A 19,615-nucleotide genomic window follows, 5' to 3' on the forward strand; every position below is an offset into this window, starting at 1 on the left:
CATGTGACTGGAAAAAAAGATAGCAGTAATATCAAAACACCAACTAGAGAATTCAGGAATGGGTATTTTTCTAAATGAGAAATAAATAATCTGTATATCAACTATACAAACAAAGTAAGTGATAGCAATCCAAGCCCCACAAGATTCACTATTTTTATAGCTGATTGTGAAATTAGAAATTATTTTTATATATAATTAAGAATGACATGATAAAATAAAAAATAAAAAAATAAAGCAAACTGAAAAAAAATGGCCACTTGCAATCTTTCCAAAACCTAAACTGAGTTAGAGGATTTATGGAGATATGCATCAGTATATCACATGTGATCTATCAAAAAGACAAAGGAGATAAGAAAAACTGACAAATTTGAGAATGCACATGTAATTTTTTATTTAAGATAAAAAACCAAACTAGTTATAGAGAACAACAGGACTGAAAGAGACATCAAGAGATTATCTATCTCAAAGCAGAGTCTAATGTTCTTTTGCTGGGGAGTCTGTAGATTTTCTTTTATCTTTTGAGAAAGAACTAGACAATTTCAGTGCTTGCCTATCTTTGCCGCTACCCTTGTTGTCTACCCTTTACTATGCCATGTAATTTTATCTGTAAAAAATATGGAGTATTTGAGCTAACTTCTACTTTCAAAAGTTTAGGTAACTGAGACTCTAATACTTACATGCTTTTTTCTACCCCAAAAGTGAAAAAAAATGCCAGCATAATCACTTCTAAAAAAATGCCCAAACATGATGGATTATGTGATTGTGTGTGCAGCTTGCTCTTACCTGCTCCAGACCTTTGCAGCTGAAACATGCAGCCCTGGAATATGGTATTGCCACTCTCAGTAATTTTCCATAAGCTTTGTTCTGAATGTGCAAGGACTGAGATTTGTCAGGTTTGCTTTGTTTTAACTTCTCTTGACCCTTCTGTATCTTTTCATTGGTTAACTGTGACAGCAGTTTCCATAATTAACTAGGTCTATGGCTAATTTGTTTTACTTCTGTTTATCTGTGTGTGGTACAACTATCATTTTATATAAATAAAAGTAACAAACAGTTATTCTGTGTAGAAAAGGAGACTTATGACTAACACAGTGATGCAGCACAGAGAAATGCAGGCATGGAGCAATAGCAGAAGCCTCGAGAAGTGGGGGCACAAGATTTGCTGAGGAATACAGGGGTATAAAAGCAACAGGCAAGGCACAGGACTGGCCTGGTGTCTGTGAACAGCTCACCAGTGATCAATCGAAGAAAAGCTGAAATGAAGCTGGATTCAGGGGTAACAAAGAGAAAAAAAAAAAAAGAAAAAAGGAAGAAGAAGAAAAAAGTAACATTCATAATAGGCACTACATACCATAAAATCAGATGTAGTGTGGTACTGCCTGGTGTAGGTGCAGCAAAGTTGGGGCCCTGCCAGGATCACTTTGCCATGCCTTTTCCAGCCCCAGTGTTCCTGGAGCTGTAGGCTCTTTGACTCTCTCAACCCTAAACCTAACCCTAACCACTCCCCTAACCCTTTGAGCACATTTCTAACCTATGCTAATATATATTTTAAAAAATATATATTTTTAAAGCAGCATTCTCATTTTTAACACTTCTTTCTGCTTGAGCAACTGGTGCTGCAGCCTTTTACAGTTTATCAGTCTCTGCACAAAAAAAAAAAAAAATCTCTATTTTAATCGCTATTGGAAAAAAAAAAGAAATGCAGTTGGTAAAATATATTACTCTGAATCATGAAATGTATACTTTGGGACGTGAAGGTCTTTTTTTAAACTGTGAGATCTTTCTAAACAGCTGTTGCAAATTCCAAAATAACTGCTCTTTACTAGCTCCACATACATAGATTTTTGTTCTGGAATAAGTGCACCTTGTTCTACTTCAGCTTAATATTAACTTTATGATAAACAGAAGTAACAGACTAATTATGAAATAAGGCTGCCCACTTATGTAGCTAAGTGGAAGTAGTAATTGCAATTGCATATATCTTTGTTCATTTGAATTACCTCCAAGATCAGATAAAAGTAGGATGAAGAAAGCAATAATAAAATTTATTTGATATGAAACTGGTATCAGTCTTCAGATTTGGTGACAATGCCTCTGACAAGCTTGCATTTGAATCAAAGCTCAGTCACAGCCCTGGTTAAAGTCCATGGGTAAATATCTTCATTTTGCTAAGTAAACCAGAAGAATTGACTAAACAATCCTCTGCTCACAGATTGAATGGGAAGCCATTCCCCAAGGGAATGAAGCACATCACATGGCCAGTCCCTGGCACCAGGGGCCTGATCACTGCCTGATCATGGCCAGACTCTTACACTGCCCAAATTAATGCCAAACTAATGCAGACTGAGCCTGAGCTTAGCTTTAACCCAGCAAGGCATTATGATTTGCTTTTCTCCTATTTGTATTCCCTCTGGTGCTAATCTGAACAACAAAAAAGGAAAGATGGAATCAGGCAGCTGGGAGCTGAGGGAGAGAGACAGGGAAAGACTGTCTTGGCACAGTGCTGGACCAGTTTTGCCATTTGGTGGACTGTCACCGTTCCTGTAGACAGAGGGACTTCTCTGGGACTGAATGCAAATACAGGGGGTAGAATTTGTCTGGCAGCAGCTGCACATATTGGTGCCTAATAAAAAGTGAGAGAGAAGGAACAAGGATTTGATGAAGGAAGCTGGGTCAGAAATCCTGATTTAACTGCAATAACTCATGAGAAAGGGAGTTAAAACAAGAAAATGTTTCAGTGCTGCAGAACATAGGCCTCTGTGTGTGTATTCTTCACAAAGAGGTTCTGACTTCAAATGCAAGCAAAGTTGGAAGTACTGCAAATACTGTCTTAACTGTTGTGGCCAAAATACTCAATGCTTCTTTAACTTATTCACACACTAGCACTGAAAATTAGTCTGAAATAGACATGAAGCAAAGCAGCTTTATGCATCAAACATAGGACAGCAGAGTTTTCAGTGTTACAGCTGAAAAAGGCATAATTAATTGAATGTCTTTTTCTCCCCTTTAATGCATTCCAGCTCAAAGAAGCTGAGTGCTTCTGTTGTCAAGTAGGGTGAATAATGGCTTTGAGTACACTGCTCTGTTTTGTACTCAGGACAACATTTTCATTAGCATGTTTCAAAAAGAAGAATGTATTTAAAGTGAAGCTGATAGAAAACTTTAAATTTCTAGGTCATGGCAGATTTCATTGGTCACATAAAAAAATTATGTATTACAGGAAAAACATTTTTAAATTCACATTTGGAAGAAATTCAGCACTAGTATTTGACACATTTCTTCATTTTTAAAAAACCACCAAATTTTGAAGAGCCTCTGCTTGAAAAACTAATAAATTTAGCAGTCTTCCCACATTCCTTATCAGTATGGAAAAACTCAAGTTTTCCAGCTTAGCCTCTCAGTTGATATCAGTTTTCCTTTTAAACCAACCATCCCGCAGAACTGAACATGCTCCTCCTTTGGCCAATTTTTTACTCTTGGCTTTGCTTGCTGCTTCCCATTGAGTGTGTATGTAAACCATAAATAAAAACTCCAATCTTGCTCCATTTGTATTCCATATGTTTGCCAAGCTCTTGGCCACAAGAGATCATAAGCAGTTTGTTTTTCAAACCTCAAAACTTGGATAGGCATTGAGTGTATCATCATATAGTTATTTTTACATTAGAATAATATTTAAAGGTCTTAGGAATTGTAATTTTATTTAAAATACTTCTTCCTTGATTTTGCTACAATAGAACCTTAATCTTCAATAATGGTCTGGCTAATAATTTTCTTCAATCTTAAACCTTTAAACTTCAGAGATTCATTAGCCTGATTATTCTTTTTTAATTCATTGTTCCCCTTTCCATGGATTATCATGGTTTCTTTACCAGCCTTACTGGAAGTGAGTTCTTTATTAAACACTTCTCTGTCCATATCTGATAAAAAAGCTGTTAATCTCTCCTTCTCATGTTTTTGCTGAATTGGTGATTATAAATGACATATCTGTGTTTCTGAAACTGTGCAGCTGCACAACTCCTACTCAATAACAACTCCCACTGGGGTTCAATATACTCCAGTACTTTCTATTGCAGTCTTTCTTCCTATTTTGTCTGTCCTGCACTGTTGTTCTTTCACTGGATTATTAAGGCAGCACTTCCTGTTTTAACAGTCAGGCAATCCAAGACAGAGGAATAGGTCAGAGTTTCTGAGACCAGAGCTTACACATGACCTCTGTCCTTTGGGCAATGAGCATCGAACAAGAAGGAAGTTATAAGATATTCAAATATTTGATTTCAAAATTGTATTCAGTGTTGAACTGCAGCCATGAGATGTTCCTAACTGACCAGCCACAGTTCCCCAGCCTCAGCTATCACATGCTGCTGATGCAGCAGAAGTAAACTGGAGATAAGAAGAGAACAACAACCATCTTTCATCTGGGCATTTGTTAGAAATGACTGAGTGGTCTTGAAGAACCTTTTCTAAAGTAAAAGCACCTACAGATCAGCCCAGGATTCTGAATTGTCTGGGTGAAGGTTATTCCTGGATATCACTTCAGGAGGAATTCAAGTATCTTTGAAAGGCTAGGGGATCTGCTTCCAAAGAAAGGAGTAATATCTTTTCACCCATTCTTCTCAGGAAGACAAAAGGGTTTAAGTGGTAATGGGTATGGACCTTACTGGCTTAGGGGCAGAATCTGCGAGAAAAACTGAAAAAAAGCAACACTAAAATGTGCAAAGCAATCCCACTTCCACACTGCCCACACTGCCTTTACATGAGCAACTGCCCTTAAGAATATTTTTTTTTTTTTTTAATTACAGGGTGTATATAGGTGCCAACAAATTAGCTATGTCAGCAGGCCTCTCTAGGACAAGGTGCTATTTTTAGTCCTCTAGCTTCAAACATATGTTGAGACAGTTTCTAAATGCTTTCCTTCTTATCCTTTCAAGCTTTGCATTATATACCTGGAAAAGTCACAGGCTTGTATTTTACTTGTTTGGACTTAGAAGATTTGCTTGTTTGATGAGGATGGTACTTGCTAGAAGCTTGTCCATGTCTCAGTTCCTTCAAGAGAAATGAAGGCCAGAAAGAATTTCAGTAATTTACCATATTGTTAGGATTAATGCCTTATTTCTCATAGATTCTCTTTAAAAAATCTGGCCCAACCCCAAGTGAAACACAGCTATGTCTCGGGTAAAATACAGCAGCACTAGTGCTAGCAGCACCATGCTGCAGTCATGGGAAAAGGAATAAAAGCATTCTCTTCTGTTGAAATGGCAGGAGAAATTTCAGGGTCATAGAAGGCAACTGTAGTCTTGCAAAATAGCCAGGACACCAGGGAATGTCCTTATCTAGTAAAAGGCAACCGATGGAATTAGTCCACAAAGCTCACATTCGAGTCAGCTGTCTCCAACAGAAATGAGTTTGGAATGTTTTTTCCTTCAAGATTTATTGACTCCATAAACTGCTTTCACAAAATTAACAAATCACAACACACTTGTGTGTTTCAGTCTGTCAGCCTGGATAGAAATTTAGACTAACATCAAATAGTTACCGTATTTTTCTAAGACAGTTTTATAAGCAAACTAATTTCTCCCCAATTCCACTCCCTGCATAATTTCATAGTGAAATATGTTTCCCACTTGCCACTCCACGGTGACAAAGCAGCACAAGTTAAAGGGCTTTTTCTAACATGCTGTAATGGCAATGTCCTGCCTGTGGCAAGAGGAATGTGGCTAGCATGGCAGTATCACTGGGATGATACTTAAACATAAGCAAGGACAGGGATTCAAAAAAATAAAAAGTGACCTGGATTCCATCAGCATTGCTCTCATAGTGACTATTTAAAGAGGAAAAATAAACCAACCTCAATTCAGCTTGGTCAAGAGAAGCCAAAGATTTTGCTTCCACTTGTTGACAGACATGTGGCAACACAAACTTTCATTACAAAAATATGTAGAAGTCAGCAAGTTAAAAACTGAGTAAATTGTGTGTTATGCTGAGAGAAGAAATTGGCAGCATGAGTAAATAGAAAAGAAAATGTTTATATCTAATTTCAGATTTTAAGGAGAATAGCTTGCTCTCCTGCCAGCTTGTTTTCAAGGGCTCTGGATTTCAACAGAGCAGACAGACTTGTGAGTGATCACCTCTTACTTCTGACCCCACCTCTCCTCCCTGCTTCAATGTACAATACAGGAGAATTCACAAAGTGTGCAGCAATGTAGGTATTGTTCTTAACTTCTATTTAAGAGCAATATAATTCAGTTTCATTCCTAAGCATTTGTAGTGAAACACATGTCTGACTCTATGAACACCAGCTTTGAATATCCTCACAGGCTTCTGTATCCGGTTCAGTGTTCCCAGCCTCTGACTCAATGCAGCCTGTGTGCATTTACCACTACCATTCCTTCCACTGTTTATACTTTCTTCCATGCTGCTTTGCCCAAATATCCTTCTCTTGCTTTTTTTCCTTCTCCCTTACTCTCTTTGCTCCCAGTGCTTAGAGCTTTTCCATTTTTTTGTGATAAATAAGCATTTTTCCTTTTTCCTAAAACACTAACTAAAAACATGTCAAAAATTCCCATGGTTTTCTGTTAGACATTTCAAAGTAATTTGCTACTCTCTACCCAGCTACAGTAGTCATGCTGTTGCATTATGCTACATCATCCAGATTATTCAGGTCTCAGGATACCAAACGAGGAATTAAATCAGGGCCTCATAATTAAGCAGTAAAATTTTAGTGGTGGGCACCTGCAGTTCCCATTGACTGCAAAATAAGTGCTTATTATGGAGCATTTTGGAAAGTGTCACTACTTACCTAGGTGACTAAGTAGCAAATTAGGACTAATATCAAATAGGACTAAATATCAAATTTATTTTGGATATTGCAATCCCCATTTTTTACTGGTAGATTATCCTTTTTTTGCAGCCCACTGCGCACTGGCTCACCTGTCCCGATTTTGATTACAAGCTTTCCCGTGTTTTACACCAGGCTTGACATGCTTAACATGATCCCTGGCAACAAATTATCACTACCAGTTGTTTAATCTTGGAACTGAAGTAGCACATTACTTCAACTGTAAATGAATGAATGAATTGTGAGAACAGCCTGCCTGCTGACCCATGAAAACAATTTCCCTTTCTTTCAGAGCGACAAGATTTAAACCTTCAGATGCTCAGATTTTCATTTGCTTTTATTTCCAAAATGAATCAAATTACACAGATGTATGAGCTGGGAACCAGTTTCTAAATATGCCATGCCTTCCCTCCCATTAAAAGATGAGATTCTTTACAATATTTAAGCACTTGGTGCATAATTCAAAGTTAAGTATAATTTTCCCTGTACCACATTCTTCCCTTACTTCTTTTCTAAAGGAAATATCTGCTGTATCTTGGATCTTGGCCAGTGAGTACAAAATAGGCAGTGAGTGTTGCTTGGGGAATGATGACCTGCAACAAATAAGAATCCCTGAACAGCAAAGGAAGTGGAAAAGGTGCTTGTGGTCATGTGTTTGAAATTAGGGTGATAGAACCTCTGCCAAGGACTTAAAGAAAATCTTTCTGAATGGTTACGGAACAACTCCTGTTTTATGTAATCTGACAAACTGATGAACAAAATAACCCCAAAAATCCAACAAACCCAAACTGACAACCTTTTCAGTTACAGTAACAAGATGAAGAGTGTTAAGAAACACATTCAGTGCTAGTAGCTTGGTGTGCAGCTGCAGTGTCAACCACAGGTTGGGCTCTGGCAAGCCCCAGAGAGGCCAGAGAGCCCCAGGGAAGAGGCCAGGAACTGCCGCTGACCCTGGTGGGCACAGGACCTGTGGCACAGCCGGGTGACCGGACACTGAGACACAGCAGGAGCCAAGGACTCAGCAGGAAGAGCCAGGACTTTGTCACACAGAGACTGGGAGGAGGTAAAAACTCAGAGCTTTCTTTGGGGTCCCTTCTTGGAGGCACCTAGCTTGAGCCATGGTTAAATTATTTTAAGGATCCAAATGTCTGAGACTCTACTAAGGGAAATCTCAGCTTGAGCCAGTAATGAAACCTGGTCTGACTGTGGGAGTGGGGAGGGTGTAGGGAGTCAAGTGAGGCACCTGCTGGGTCACTGGAACTGCCCACTGAGAAAGAGCTTCAGTCCCAGGGTGACTGACAGAGTGGCTTCTGGATGGTCAGACAAGGAAAATTTCATTAAGAGTAATGAATACTTTAAATGAAAGCCTGAGCTTCTGTGACACATCCACTTGCAGGCCGCACATATTTGTGAATATATTTTTGTCCTGCATTCCTACCAGTCTTACCAGTCTTCTCTGAACTGCTTCTCATCTTGAAGGAATCTGGGGAAGGAAGGCAGAATGAAAAACACAGTTCCTAAGTTTAGAATCCAATACTTAGTTTATGTTTTATTTTCAGTTTCAGAGAGAGAGTGCCCTCCATTATGGCTTATTTGGTTTGGGTATTTAATGCAAATTCAAAATTTATACTTTCAGAGTTCGCTTTCCCTTGTGAACCAATGAGCTTTAGTGCTGGTGAACGCACTTGACACTGTGCAGCTACTTGTATGACAGTTGTTGACCTACCAAGATCATCTTCTGCCTGGTCCTAATATGTCTCATATTTGCATCCCTTTATACCCCAGGGAACAACACAGAACAAGAAACCAAAATGAACCGGATCTCCCATTTATTGCTGTAAATACTCCTGTACCTTGCTTTCACAGGTCTCATAGAAGTGGGTTCTAAATTTGCATCCTGGACTAGTGCAGACCATTGGTGAGCTGTCATCTGCATTCCTCAAATGCCTGAAAAGCCATGTCATCTGCATATGAGCTGGCAGCAGATATCCAAAAGGACTTTCTGGGCCACACAGTCCATTGTCATGTTATTGGAGACTCCACATAATCTAAAGACCATATTACTTCCAATTTTTGCATTTGGTAAGAGGCCATCCACAGGTATACCTTTCTAACATAAAGAATTAGTGTAGAGTAACCTATAGATCAAGGCATCCTGCGGGGGTAAAAAGACCACCCAGGTTAGATATAAAATTCTTATTTTGATTAGCAGGGTCTAGGGAAAATGCTTACCTCAGTGTTCTCATGACTCTCTTTGGTGACGGCAGTTTGTTAATCTTGAATTTTTCTGGTTCCTACTGGGAATAGTCCCAGTTAGTGGAGCTTCTTGCAGTGTGTCTAAGTGAAAGTACAGAAGGAATGCTGAAAGAACATGGACGGGGAAAGAATACTTAGCACTTCTACCTTCATGGGCATGCTATACACACTGAGCTTCACAGAATCTCATTGTGCAGTTCATGATACACAAGTGTGCCTGTTTGTACAGGCAAAGCACAGCTGATGATTTTCTGAGGCCTGAGATGAAACCACCTTGGCAGGGAATTTAGAATCCAGGCCCTGTTTGCTCTCCCTTATAAACAACACAGCAGTACAGTCCAAAGGCCAAACATCTTGTCTCCAGCAGCTGCCAGTGGTGAAAGGTTACAACAGCACCAAACACCAACCCACACAGAGAGATGCTTGAGACCCTTTCCTTGGTATTCCCTTTTCCAGAATCTGGTCATCAGGAACATACAGACTGGAGGCTTAAGTTTCAGCATTTCCTGGAAAGGACATCTTAAGCGAGCCATGGAAACAGATGACTATGAAAGTAAGAGACAAGGAAAATAATGAAATTTTTTTTCATTCATGAAAATGTGGCAAATGTGGAAGCAAGCAAAGAGTATCCAGGTAATAGGAACAGAGTGAAATAAAGCTTAACACGAGCTTTCATTGCTATGTGGGCTGGACATACTCTCTGAACCTTTGGTCTTCCAGTCACCAAGGTCAGCCTCGTGGCAAAGCCTGTCAGGAAGCAATGGATTCTCTCCAGAGCATGTGAGTGGCTCAACTGCCTGTGTATTTGTGTAAATTCTTTCAAGTGAACAGTGTGGCCAGAATGGTGAGCAATGATTGGAAAACCTTCTTAGAGGTCTGGGAACTTTGCATATTTAATGCATGGCTTCATTTACACTTTTTCTGCTTCTTAGAGCAGAGGATACATGTTTTACATGTTAGTACATATTAGAGAGGCCAAAGAACACAAATGTAAACATGTTGTATGTATGTGTGAATCCAGGGAAGGAGGGCAGGAACTGAGTTTGAAAAACAAGGGGTAACTCAGTTTGCAACTGAGGGTAACTTACAGCTTGCAGGAGCTGCATTTCCTGACAGGAGCAAAACTGTTCTCACCTATCATCCATTCTCAAATTGCATTGCAAAGCTGTGTCTTGCACTCATCAGTACTGAAACATGACCATGGGAAACAAGCACAGAAGCCAGTATGCAAAGCTTGACTCAGCATTGAAGAGAAAAATAAATAGGGTTTAAGGAAAAAATAATGGCAACTCTACATCCTTTTTAGTCAAGATATCATGTACACAGTGTTCTTTTGAATAACAAAGTCTACATTTTAGCCAAAGGAATGACTGCAGCTTTGAAAAGCCAGTAGGGAAGAAGTACATGATTTGGCAAAAAAATAAGGATAAAAACATTTCTCCTTCCTCCTTTATTTAAAGGTCTGGTTAGCAAAATAGCACGATCAGAAAGAGTGTTAGTGCAGCTATTTAGAACTTTTAGGACACTATAAAAGCCAGCTGTGAAAAGTGAAAGAGAATTAAGAACTTGTGAATAATTAAGTAACGAAAAGAGAGAAGGCAAAGGCAAAGTAGGCTAAGGAATATTTGTTGGCTGATAGAGGGCACACATGAGGGATGAGAAATATAACCTGTGCTTTACTGCATTTTATTATTTTTTTAGGTTACTAAGATCCATCCAGAAGACAAACATGAACTGCCCTGGTTATCACTCAGCTATTCAATGAAGGGTGTGACAGACACTCCATTATCTCCAAAAGTCATGGCATCCATGATAGTTGGATATTAGGATATTTGCAATAATTAATAGCTGCTTGCACAGTACTCTGAAAATCTCAGTTTATAGGATAAGCATTAATTTCAGATTACTTTCGTGCGGATGGGTTTCTCCAGTTCACTCTCCTTGTTTTTCCTTTGCCTAGCTATAAGCACTGGAATGAGGGCCTCCTGGTGGTGGAATCTGTGACAGTGAAGAAGGGAGGAAAACACATTTCTTAACAAAGCAGTGAAACGGCTGTTCTTTTATCTCTTAAGTTAGCTATAATGAAATAAAGAAGCAGAGAGAGAAAAATAAGTGTCGGCTTTGTCAAGAAAATATAGGTGAGGTATTTAATATCTAGGATTCTAAAAGAAAGGACATCTTTAACTGCACAGCACTGAAGCAACAAGAATTACCTCACTGCTGAAAAAATTTATTGGGGCAGGGAATTAATTTCAATATGCCAAAAAAGTTTTAGTTTACAGGTTTTAAACTCAGTCTCATTTAGTCGACCAGGTGTTACCGATAGGTAAGGCTTTATAAAGCCTTACCTATCCATAACAACCAGGCAATGTAGCAACTTTCAATACAAAAACTAAAATAAATACATTCTTTGATGTCAGAGTAGGCCTAGAGTAAATCTACTGAATTGGCCAGTCAATGGGGTTTCCCTGTAATTATTGATATAACCGAGAACAATAATAATCCTGCAGCATATATGAAACAAAGCAAGAGAAACACTGTGGAGTTAAAAGCAGCTCTGAGAACATCTAAGCTATAGATTCTCTATCACTTTTGAGCCAAAAAAGCTGAAGAAGATGCTCCAAATTAGGCTACCAAGAACAGCTTGGGTCTATTCCAAAATTTCCACACTGCCATGTGCTACAGCCCTATCTTCATCCTGTCAATCTTTTAGCTTTCCACCAGTGTTCTCAAAGATGTCTTCCTGGGAACATAGGCAGCTTCCTTACACAATGACTGCAACATACAGCTTCTTCACCATTTAATGGGCTTTTGCAGTTCCTAAGTGATAGTTATTGTCCTGGGAGAAAGAGTGTGTGCTAGGTGTTCTTTTCTCCACAGAGCGACAGGAACAGAAGGATGCACACTACTACACCATAATGCTCTTAACATAGCCGAAAATCGTATGTCAAACTATATATAAATATATGTATGTATGTATGTATTTGCAATATAGTGAGAGACAATGCTAGAAACAACAACAGTCAGTTCTTGTCTCGGTATCTACCTGATGTAGGTGGAGAAACAATGATGAAAAGCTGCTGCCAAAATACCCTGGGAGGTTGGTGCAGCAAGGAAATTCCATAGCATTTTTCACAGAAATGGTGTCTGGCAAGAAATGAAACCATGCAGAAGTAAGATTCCTGAAACAAATCATAGCAGAAATCAAGACAGTGAGTCTCCTTCTCTTACTCTCCAGGGGAAGATTTCTGAACTCTTGTTGACAAGCCCTACCAACTATGAGACCATTCACACAGGTATTATTCACCATGGGCACAGCAACCCAGCACAGAAGGAAGCATTCACCTCACATGCCAAGGCAGTGGGGATGAGCTGCCTGGCTTTTTCCAAGTCTCTACTCCACAGAAGAAGCAGTAAGAGAATCACTCTGAGACCCCAGATGCATGAGACAGTTTAGTTTTACAATAATTACAGTGTATTTCTACAATACTCATCCTGCTCAGCACAAGAAGTCAAACAACAACTGTGCTGAAACATACAGGCTTCTTCTAGGAAGGTGAACATTGCTGAAAAAAACACCCCAACCAAAGTGAGCACAGTCCCTCACTATCCTGTATGGTCTTTGGCTCTTATCAGCACCCAGGTGAGCTGCCTTTATTTTCTCATTTCAAAACTATAATTCTACATGCTCTCAGCTTTTCTTCCACAGTTCTTGCCCTCATTTATCTGGACCTTCCTTTCATCATTCTTATGTGATATATGCACACACATATAGGTATTAAATGGTAAGAGAAGCCACAACTACTTCACAAAGATCTTGCTCTGAACAGTAAGTTTTTATTCTACTTTTAAGGGTGTTGACTCCTCCCCCCCCCCCCCCCCATTAAAATCACTTTTCTTACTGCAAAAATCACTGCTTTCCAGTGCACAGACTCTGGTATACTGGGTCTGAAAGCAACTGTTTTTATAGCATATGTCCTGCAAGAACCAGATACTGGTTAACTGGACTACCAAAAGATACAGCAGCACCAGAGATTTTTCTTGTCTCAAGTCACTGGTTTTAACTGCGCTATTTTTCCAATTTCCATTCCAAGTGAGCAATTTTCTGGTTCATTTAAGGCAGGGTGCCAATTAAGTAGTCTGGGAATGAAAGTCTGTTAGATATATTTTTTTTTTCCTGGAGTACTAATACATGTACAAACCAAATCAAAATGTTGGTGATTCTCTTATTTTCTTCTTCTTCTTTTATCTGCCTGCCTCATTTTTTTTTTCTCCTTGTCTTTATTGTTCCCATTTAACTAAAGTCAGCATCTTAGTACCTCATTAATTCAAAATTTTTCAGGAAAGCTCCAGGAAGTCCTCAACACAAGCTTTTTTAACAATGAAGGAAGTAACTTCAGATTGCTATTCTAACATATTGCAGAATTATTTTATGCTTTAGGAGTGGAATGTTGCCTCTGTAACATAAAAAGTGCTGGTGATATGTGTTACATACCCATGCCATTCATTCAAAATATCCAAACCAACTGCCACTGCCACCTCCATGGAATACAAGCCAGCAAGTAACACAAGGAATCTAAATTTATCCCTCATTTGCTGAAAGGGAGGACTTTGCAATGTGCACAGGATGCTTCAAAGGAAGGCATGTGAGGAGCTGCTGCTGTGGAGTCACTGCCCTTGGAGGTGTTTGAGAAAAGACTGGGCATGGCGCTTAGTGTCACGGTCACGTTCACATAGCAGTGTTTGGCCAAAGACAGGACTTGATGATCTCAGAGATCTTTTCCAACTGAAGTGATTTTGTGATTCTGTACGGTTCTGCTCTCTCCAGCTCCTCACCCATCATCCCCTGAACTCGTGCAGTCCAGGACGACAGACCTCCTCCACTTCTCCAACGTTCCCAAGCAAGGGAAGATATTTGCAATAACTAATTAATAGCTGCTTGCATAGTACGCTGAAAATCTCAATTTATCGGATAAGCATTAATTTCAGATTACTTTTGTGCGGATGGGTTCCTCCAGTTCAGGATATTCTCTGCCTAATGGCCGTTTAGTTACCTATCTGAAAAAATAAACAAACAATCCCCACCAAAAACATTGCTAACAACTCTCCCAGGCGATTCGATCATTTTCGGGAAGGTGTTAAAGAAAGCGCGGCCAGCACGGCCCCAGCTTGACGCAGCCCGCGAGCACAGCCCGACCCCCGAGCCTATTGCCGGCACTCCGCCCCCGTCTACCTCCACCAGGGAGGCGGAGCGGAGCCGCGGATCCCGTCGCCACGGCAACGCGGCGGCCGCAAACCGCTCCCGGGACACGCGGCGGATCCCACCGGCGGCGGACGGGAGCGGGCGCGGCCCGACGGAGAGGTGCGGCCCCCCCCGGAATTAAGGCGAAGCTCGATGGAACAGCCCGGCCCAACCGCCCCCGCACCGCGGGGCTGACCCTACCACTGCGGCGCGGGGGGAATGGGGGCTGCGGGGCGTTCTTCATCGGCTCCGCTCTTGCCAGTGAGATGCCGGAGGGGAGGGGGGGGGTGGAGCAGAACAAAGGAGCATCCCGGTGGTGGTCCGTGCAGGGAATAGCGCCCCGCGGGGCTCCCCTTCCAGCTCCTCGGCGTGCCCTAGGGTGGTACGGCCCGTGCCCCCGCCGAGGTGCCGGCCGCGCGGCGCTGGGGGTGCCGGCCGGGGGCGGGAGGGCCGGGGGAAGGGGCCGGCACCTCGCACCGTCCCTCCTGTCCCCCGCCCGGCTCGGCCACGTGGCGCTGGAGGTGCGAGGGACGTGCCCGTGGAGGGCTGGTGCTGCCTGGTGCCAGTGGCAGGGGGGCGGCCAGGACCGCCCCTCACTCAAAATCTCTATCTTGGCCTGAGAGCTGGGGGGCTCTGCCTGGGGATAACGTCATTGGAGAGAATGAGGGGCTCTGCCTCGGGACAGCCTGCCTGGGGAGAACATCACTGCCCTTGGCCCACAGCCCCAGACCCGCTGTGTCTCTCTTGCTCCTTCAGGAGCCAATAGGCCTGGCCAGCAGCGTGCGATGCCCCTCTTTGGGAACTCCTTCAGCCCGAAGAAGACCCCCCCCAGGAAATGGGCCTCGCTGTCCAACCTGCACCTGGTGAGTCCCAGCACCTGCAGTTTGCTGCAGCAGCGCTGCCTTGGTGGCAGAGGTGGGTGGCTCCTGCTGTGAGTGCTATAATCCTTACAAGGGCTCCCAGCTGCTGCTGGGGCACAAAAAAGTTCTTCCCCCAGAGGTGATTGGGCTCTGGAACAGACTTCCCAGGGCAGTGGTCACAGCACCAAGCCTGATAGTTCAGGGAGTGTTTGAACAGTACTCTCAGACACATAGTGCAGCTCTTGGGACAGTTCTGTACAGGGCCAGGAGTTGGATTCAGTGATCCTTGTGGGTTCTTTCCAACTCAGTATATTCTGTTATTCCAACTGTGTTGCTTTCTTCCTGCAGTGCAGCACCATTCCTGATTACTGTGACTGTCCATGAAGCTAGAAATGGAATAGCTCAGGGAAGAATCATCATCACCCCATCTGCAGTCCAGAACTGTGTCACTGAAAACTCATCAGTGGTCTCCAAGTGCAGGGAGATGAGTGTGTAGGTGGGAGAAAGTGCAGGGATGGCAGTGAGAGGAGCCAGTGCTCTACTGCAGCAGTACATGACCAAAGTAGGGTTCCAGGCTCCAGGGCCATTTGCACCAGTATCTTCCACTAGAATGCCAGTCACTAAGAAGTGAGAGAGCAGGGGGTGGCTCTGGAATTCTGTGAAACTCTTGAGTGTGATCTTCTCCCTGCAGCTGGATAGATCCACCCGTGAGGTTGAGCTGGGCCTGGAATACGGCACCCCCACAATGAACCTTGCTGGCCAGAGCCTGAAGTTCGAAAATGGCCACTGGGTTTCAGGTAGAGTACAGCTCAGCTTGCTCTGGTCTGAAGTAGCCACAGTTGGCTGACAATCTGTATTTTGACCTCCTTCTTTCCTCCAAGAATCAGGAGGCTTCCTGGGGGATCGCAGGGAACTGCAACGCTTGCGCAAACGAAACCAGCAGCTAGAGGAAGAAAACAACCTGCTTCGGCTCAAAGTGGACATTCTGCTGGACATGGTGAGCCTTTGCCCAGCTCCTGCTTGCCCGTAGCAGTGGGGATGCCTGAGCAAAGGGTTCTGGGTCCCCTGAAAAAGGCTGTTCTCAGGGCACCCCACTTTCTGCTTTACCCTGTTGTGCAACACGGGTGTAATGGCAAAGTGACTGTGGGAGTAAAGCCTGATCCCCTCTGTGAAATGAGGGGAAGGTTCTCCCCATGTCAGAGCTTGTTGTGAACACTGTGACTGAAAGGAGAGAAGCCCCTGCAAGTGCCATGTCTCCTGTTTCCCCTTCTGCACAGAATATGGCATTTTTCTTGCCACTCTGTCCTCTGCCCCAGCTAAGAAACTGAGTTACAGCCACTGTTTTTGGTCACAGAAGACTAAAGCTTCCATCTGCTGTCATGAGGGGTGAGACATCTGTCCTCTGTGTAAAACTGTGGATGAAAGAATTTCCAGTAAATAAACCAAAATTCAACCTTACCCAGAAATCACAGCTTTCATGCTTAAAATATGGAGAGACATTGAGTAAAATAGAACACACATCTATTCTCAGTAAGTAAGTGATTTAGCCTTTATGTCACTCTGAACAAATATTTTCTTTTGTTAATCTTCATGTATTTTAAAATTGGAAAATGGTTTTTGTGGCTGGAACACTTAGCAGAAGCACTAGCTGCTCTCCAGGTTTTCCAGGCGATCTCAGTGAAACGTGACATGGCAGCTTCCCCCTTGCTCAACAGGAACAAATTGCCTCCCGCAGGACCTGGCTTGTGGCTTGTAAATCTTTGTTGTGCTGTGAAGTTGGAAAAGCCTCACGAGCTTTTAACTCCCTCCTGTTGTTGTTTGCTGTGTGTTCCAGCTCTCTGAGACCACTGCCGAGTCCCACCTCATGGAGAAGGAGCTGGAGGAGCTGAAGCAGCACAGCCGGAGGAAGAAGTGAACAAGAGATGGCCAGGCTGGTTCTGGGCCTTGGCCCTCGGGATGCTGGGGCTGGCTTGGGCCTCCCAGCCGTGTCGGTACTGTGTGGAGGTACTTCATTTCCCGGGACCACGAGTGCCAAGATGCCTCCAGCGCTGTGTGGTGCTGTGGGTACTGCTAATGGCTGGTTTGGCACCACAGCGCTGTTAATTAACACGATTTTCCTCAGAGCACTTTACCTTGCTGCGTTTCCTCACCGCAGCCCAGCATTGGTACCCTCTTCTCTAAGGCAGCCGGGCAGCAGGCGGTGGGACGATCCATCTCCATGAGGGCTGCTGCTCGCCTTCTCCGCTTACCGAATCGGGAAGAATGCCGCTCCCCCTGGGGAGCCCGCTTGTACAAGCCTCACCGTCTGCCTTGGGCGAGCAGGACGCTGCGGTTGCTCGTTCTCGAGAGTTTTGCATATTTTATATAAAACCTTGCAATTAAAGCCCGGTGCTGAGGGTGTTTGTGACGCGCGGCGCCGTGCCGGGGGGCCGCAGGGCGGGGCGGCGGTGCTCCTCCCGGCCGCCAGGGGCCGCTGCCTCGCCCGGGCTGGAGCGGGGGCGGCCGCGCTTCCGGCGGCGCTCCGCCCGCCGCTCCGCCCGTCCTGTCTGGTGGCGATGGCGGCCGCGGCGTCCCTGTCCCCGGAGGAGCTGCTGCCCAAGGGCGGCGCGGGCAAGGCTGAGGAGCTGGAGGACGAGCTCGAGGAGGAGGAGGAGGACGACGAGGAGGTACCGGGGCAGGCGAAGGGGAAGGCCAGGCGGGCGCGGTGACCCCGCGGGGCGCGCAGGGCCGTGCGGCGGGGCCTGACGCGGTGGTGCCGCCCGCAGCTGGACGAGACGCTGGCGGAGCGGCTGTGGGGACTCACGGAGATGTTCCCCGAGAGCGTCCGGTCTGCGGCCGGGGCTACGTTCGACCTGTCGCTGACGGTAGCGCAGAAGATGTACAGGTGAGGGGGCGGCGGGCCGGGCCGGAGCCCCTCGCAGCGGGCCCGGCGGGCAGAGCGGGGGCGCGGGGCGGCTCCGCCGGCTTTCGCGGTGGCTTCGGCCGCTGGTAGCGCAGTGCGGGGCCTGCGGGAGCGGCAGAGCCACGGCTTTTGTTTATGGGCGGCTTGGGAAGGGAGGGGGTAAGGGGACACCGCGGAGCTCGGGGTTGAATTTGGAGGCAGGCTTATGATTGAGGCACGGAAGGGAAACGCGGGATTGTGCCAATAAGAACTGATTCCTAGGGTTCTTTATCCTTGATAGATTCTCTAGGGCAGCTCTGTGGATTGGGACCACCTCCTTTATGATTCTGGTTCTTCCTGTCGTCTTTGAAACCGAAAAACTGCAGATGGAGCAACAGCAGCAACTGCAGCAGCGACAGGTGAGGCAGGAAGGCCCAGCCGCCTCTCCCGGCCCTGCAGAGCCAGCTGGGAGTGCCTGCACCTCCCGCTGTGAGCAGCTGCTGGGGGAGCCTGGGCAGAAGGGTGATCTCTGTTGTACGCTGTGGCCTCACTTATCCCACCGATCCTCTGGCTGGATGTTCTAATTGGACAATCCTGCTAATTGCCAGTGTCAGGCTAGTGGCATTGCCTGGCAAGCACAACCTGGCTTTTACCGGCCAAAAAATATTGTGAGGGGCTGAAATATGGGCTGTGGTCGAGCACTGACCTTGGCTGTTGTAGCAGGCATGGGACTGGTGCTGCAAAGTGCCACAAATACCTGTGGGACTGTGCACAGCATGGTAAGACATCTGGTGTCCTTGAAACCCCTCAATCAATTGTTTTCTTTCCAGATCCTCCTCGGACCCAACACAGGGCTCTCAGGGGGAATGCCAGGGGCCCTGCCTCCGCTGACTGGAAAAATCTAATTTGCAGAAGCTGAGTTGGATTCATATCAAGTGGGAAGACCTTGCAATTATGATATATTGAACTGTTGATTTGTTGGGCCAGGGCATTTTTTCTTTTTATTTTTGGTTCTCCTTTGGGACATTGACCTGTTCATAACGAGGGAGGGAAGCCCCCCTATGGACCTGATGATGGCTCCTGTCTGCATCCCCCTCTCATTTAGAAATCATGAGTATTTCCTTTTATTCAATCACTATGCCATAACCAGTTCCAGACTTGGACCGGGGGAGCTCCTCTGCCAGCTTCTTGCCCCCACAAAACACCCTGGGGCACAGGTCAGGCTTTGAAAAGCAGCAGGCAGACACAACAAATGCTTTCCTGCCTGATTTGGAGCTGAAGGACAGTGGTGGCAGGAAGCATGACTTTCCCAGCAGAGGAAGGAGGGGTGCCGGTGGCAATCAATACCCTATGGAAAATACTCTTTGGGAAGATGCATCTGCAGAAACACTTTCACTGCAGCTGTGTGTGTGCGAGAACCGAGGGAGCAGCAGGCCAGGTTTGAGACGATCACATCCACGCAGATTCTCTGCCTCATAAAGTAGAACAGACATCAGCTGCGTATTTTTTTGTATGGAATATTAAATAAATCAAACCTGAGC

At 44.5% G+C, this 19,615-nt stretch overlaps 2 protein-coding genes and 1 long non-coding RNA gene across 6 annotated transcripts; 2 read left to right on the forward strand and 1 right to left on the reverse strand.

Moving 5' to 3' along the window:
* Positions 1 to 7,154: 7,154 nt before the first annotated feature.
* Positions 7,155 to 12,956, reverse strand: LOC146763420 (uncharacterized). Its single transcript, XR_014952026.1, has 2 exons — positions 12,138 to 12,956; positions 7,155 to 11,089 (listed from the first exon to the last, which is right to left on the reverse strand). It is a non-coding gene; the product is annotated as an uncharacterized LOC146763420 (long non-coding RNA).
* Positions 12,957 to 14,395: 1,439 nt separating this feature from the next.
* CBY1 (chibby 1, beta catenin antagonist) lies at positions 14,396 to 17,580 on the forward strand. Of its 4 annotated transcripts, none has more exons than XR_014952021.1 (6): positions 14,396 to 14,594; positions 15,090 to 15,196; positions 15,885 to 15,990; positions 16,075 to 16,190; positions 17,028 to 17,197; positions 17,316 to 17,580. XR_014952021.1 is itself a non-coding variant. In XM_085569270.1 (5 exons), the coding sequence occupies exons 2-5, from the start codon at positions 15,119 to 15,121 to the stop codon at positions 17,106 to 17,108; spliced, it is 381 nt and encodes a 126-aa protein (XP_085425396.1). In that variant the 5' UTR covers positions 14,396 to 14,594; positions 15,090 to 15,118; the 3' UTR covers positions 17,109 to 17,580. The 4 variants fall into 4 exon arrangements, 2 of the variants coding, with proteins under 2 accessions (XP_085425396.1, XP_021409663.1); XR_014952020.1 differs by having other exon boundaries at positions 14,396 to 14,453; XM_085569270.1 differs by having other exon boundaries at positions 17,028 to 17,580.
* Positions 17,581 to 17,728: 148 nt separating this feature from the next.
* On the forward strand, positions 17,729 to 19,613 carry TOMM22 (translocase of outer mitochondrial membrane 22). The gene is made up of 4 exons (XM_021553967.3): positions 17,729 to 17,859; positions 17,959 to 18,077; positions 18,376 to 18,493; positions 18,905 to 19,613. The coding sequence occupies exons 1-4, from the start codon at positions 17,749 to 17,751 to the stop codon at positions 18,977 to 18,979; spliced, it is 423 nt and encodes a 140-aa protein (XP_021409642.2). The 5' UTR covers positions 17,729 to 17,748; the 3' UTR covers positions 18,980 to 19,613.
* The last annotated feature ends 2 nt before the right edge of the window (positions 19,614 to 19,615 follow it).

Source organism: Lonchura striata, chromosome 1A (genome assembly GCF_050655825.1).
Source record: "Lonchura striata isolate lonStrDom1 chromosome 1A, ASM5065582v1, whole genome shotgun sequence".
In the NCBI taxonomy this organism is placed as follows: Eukaryota; Metazoa; Chordata; class Aves; order Passeriformes; family Estrildidae; genus Lonchura; species Lonchura striata.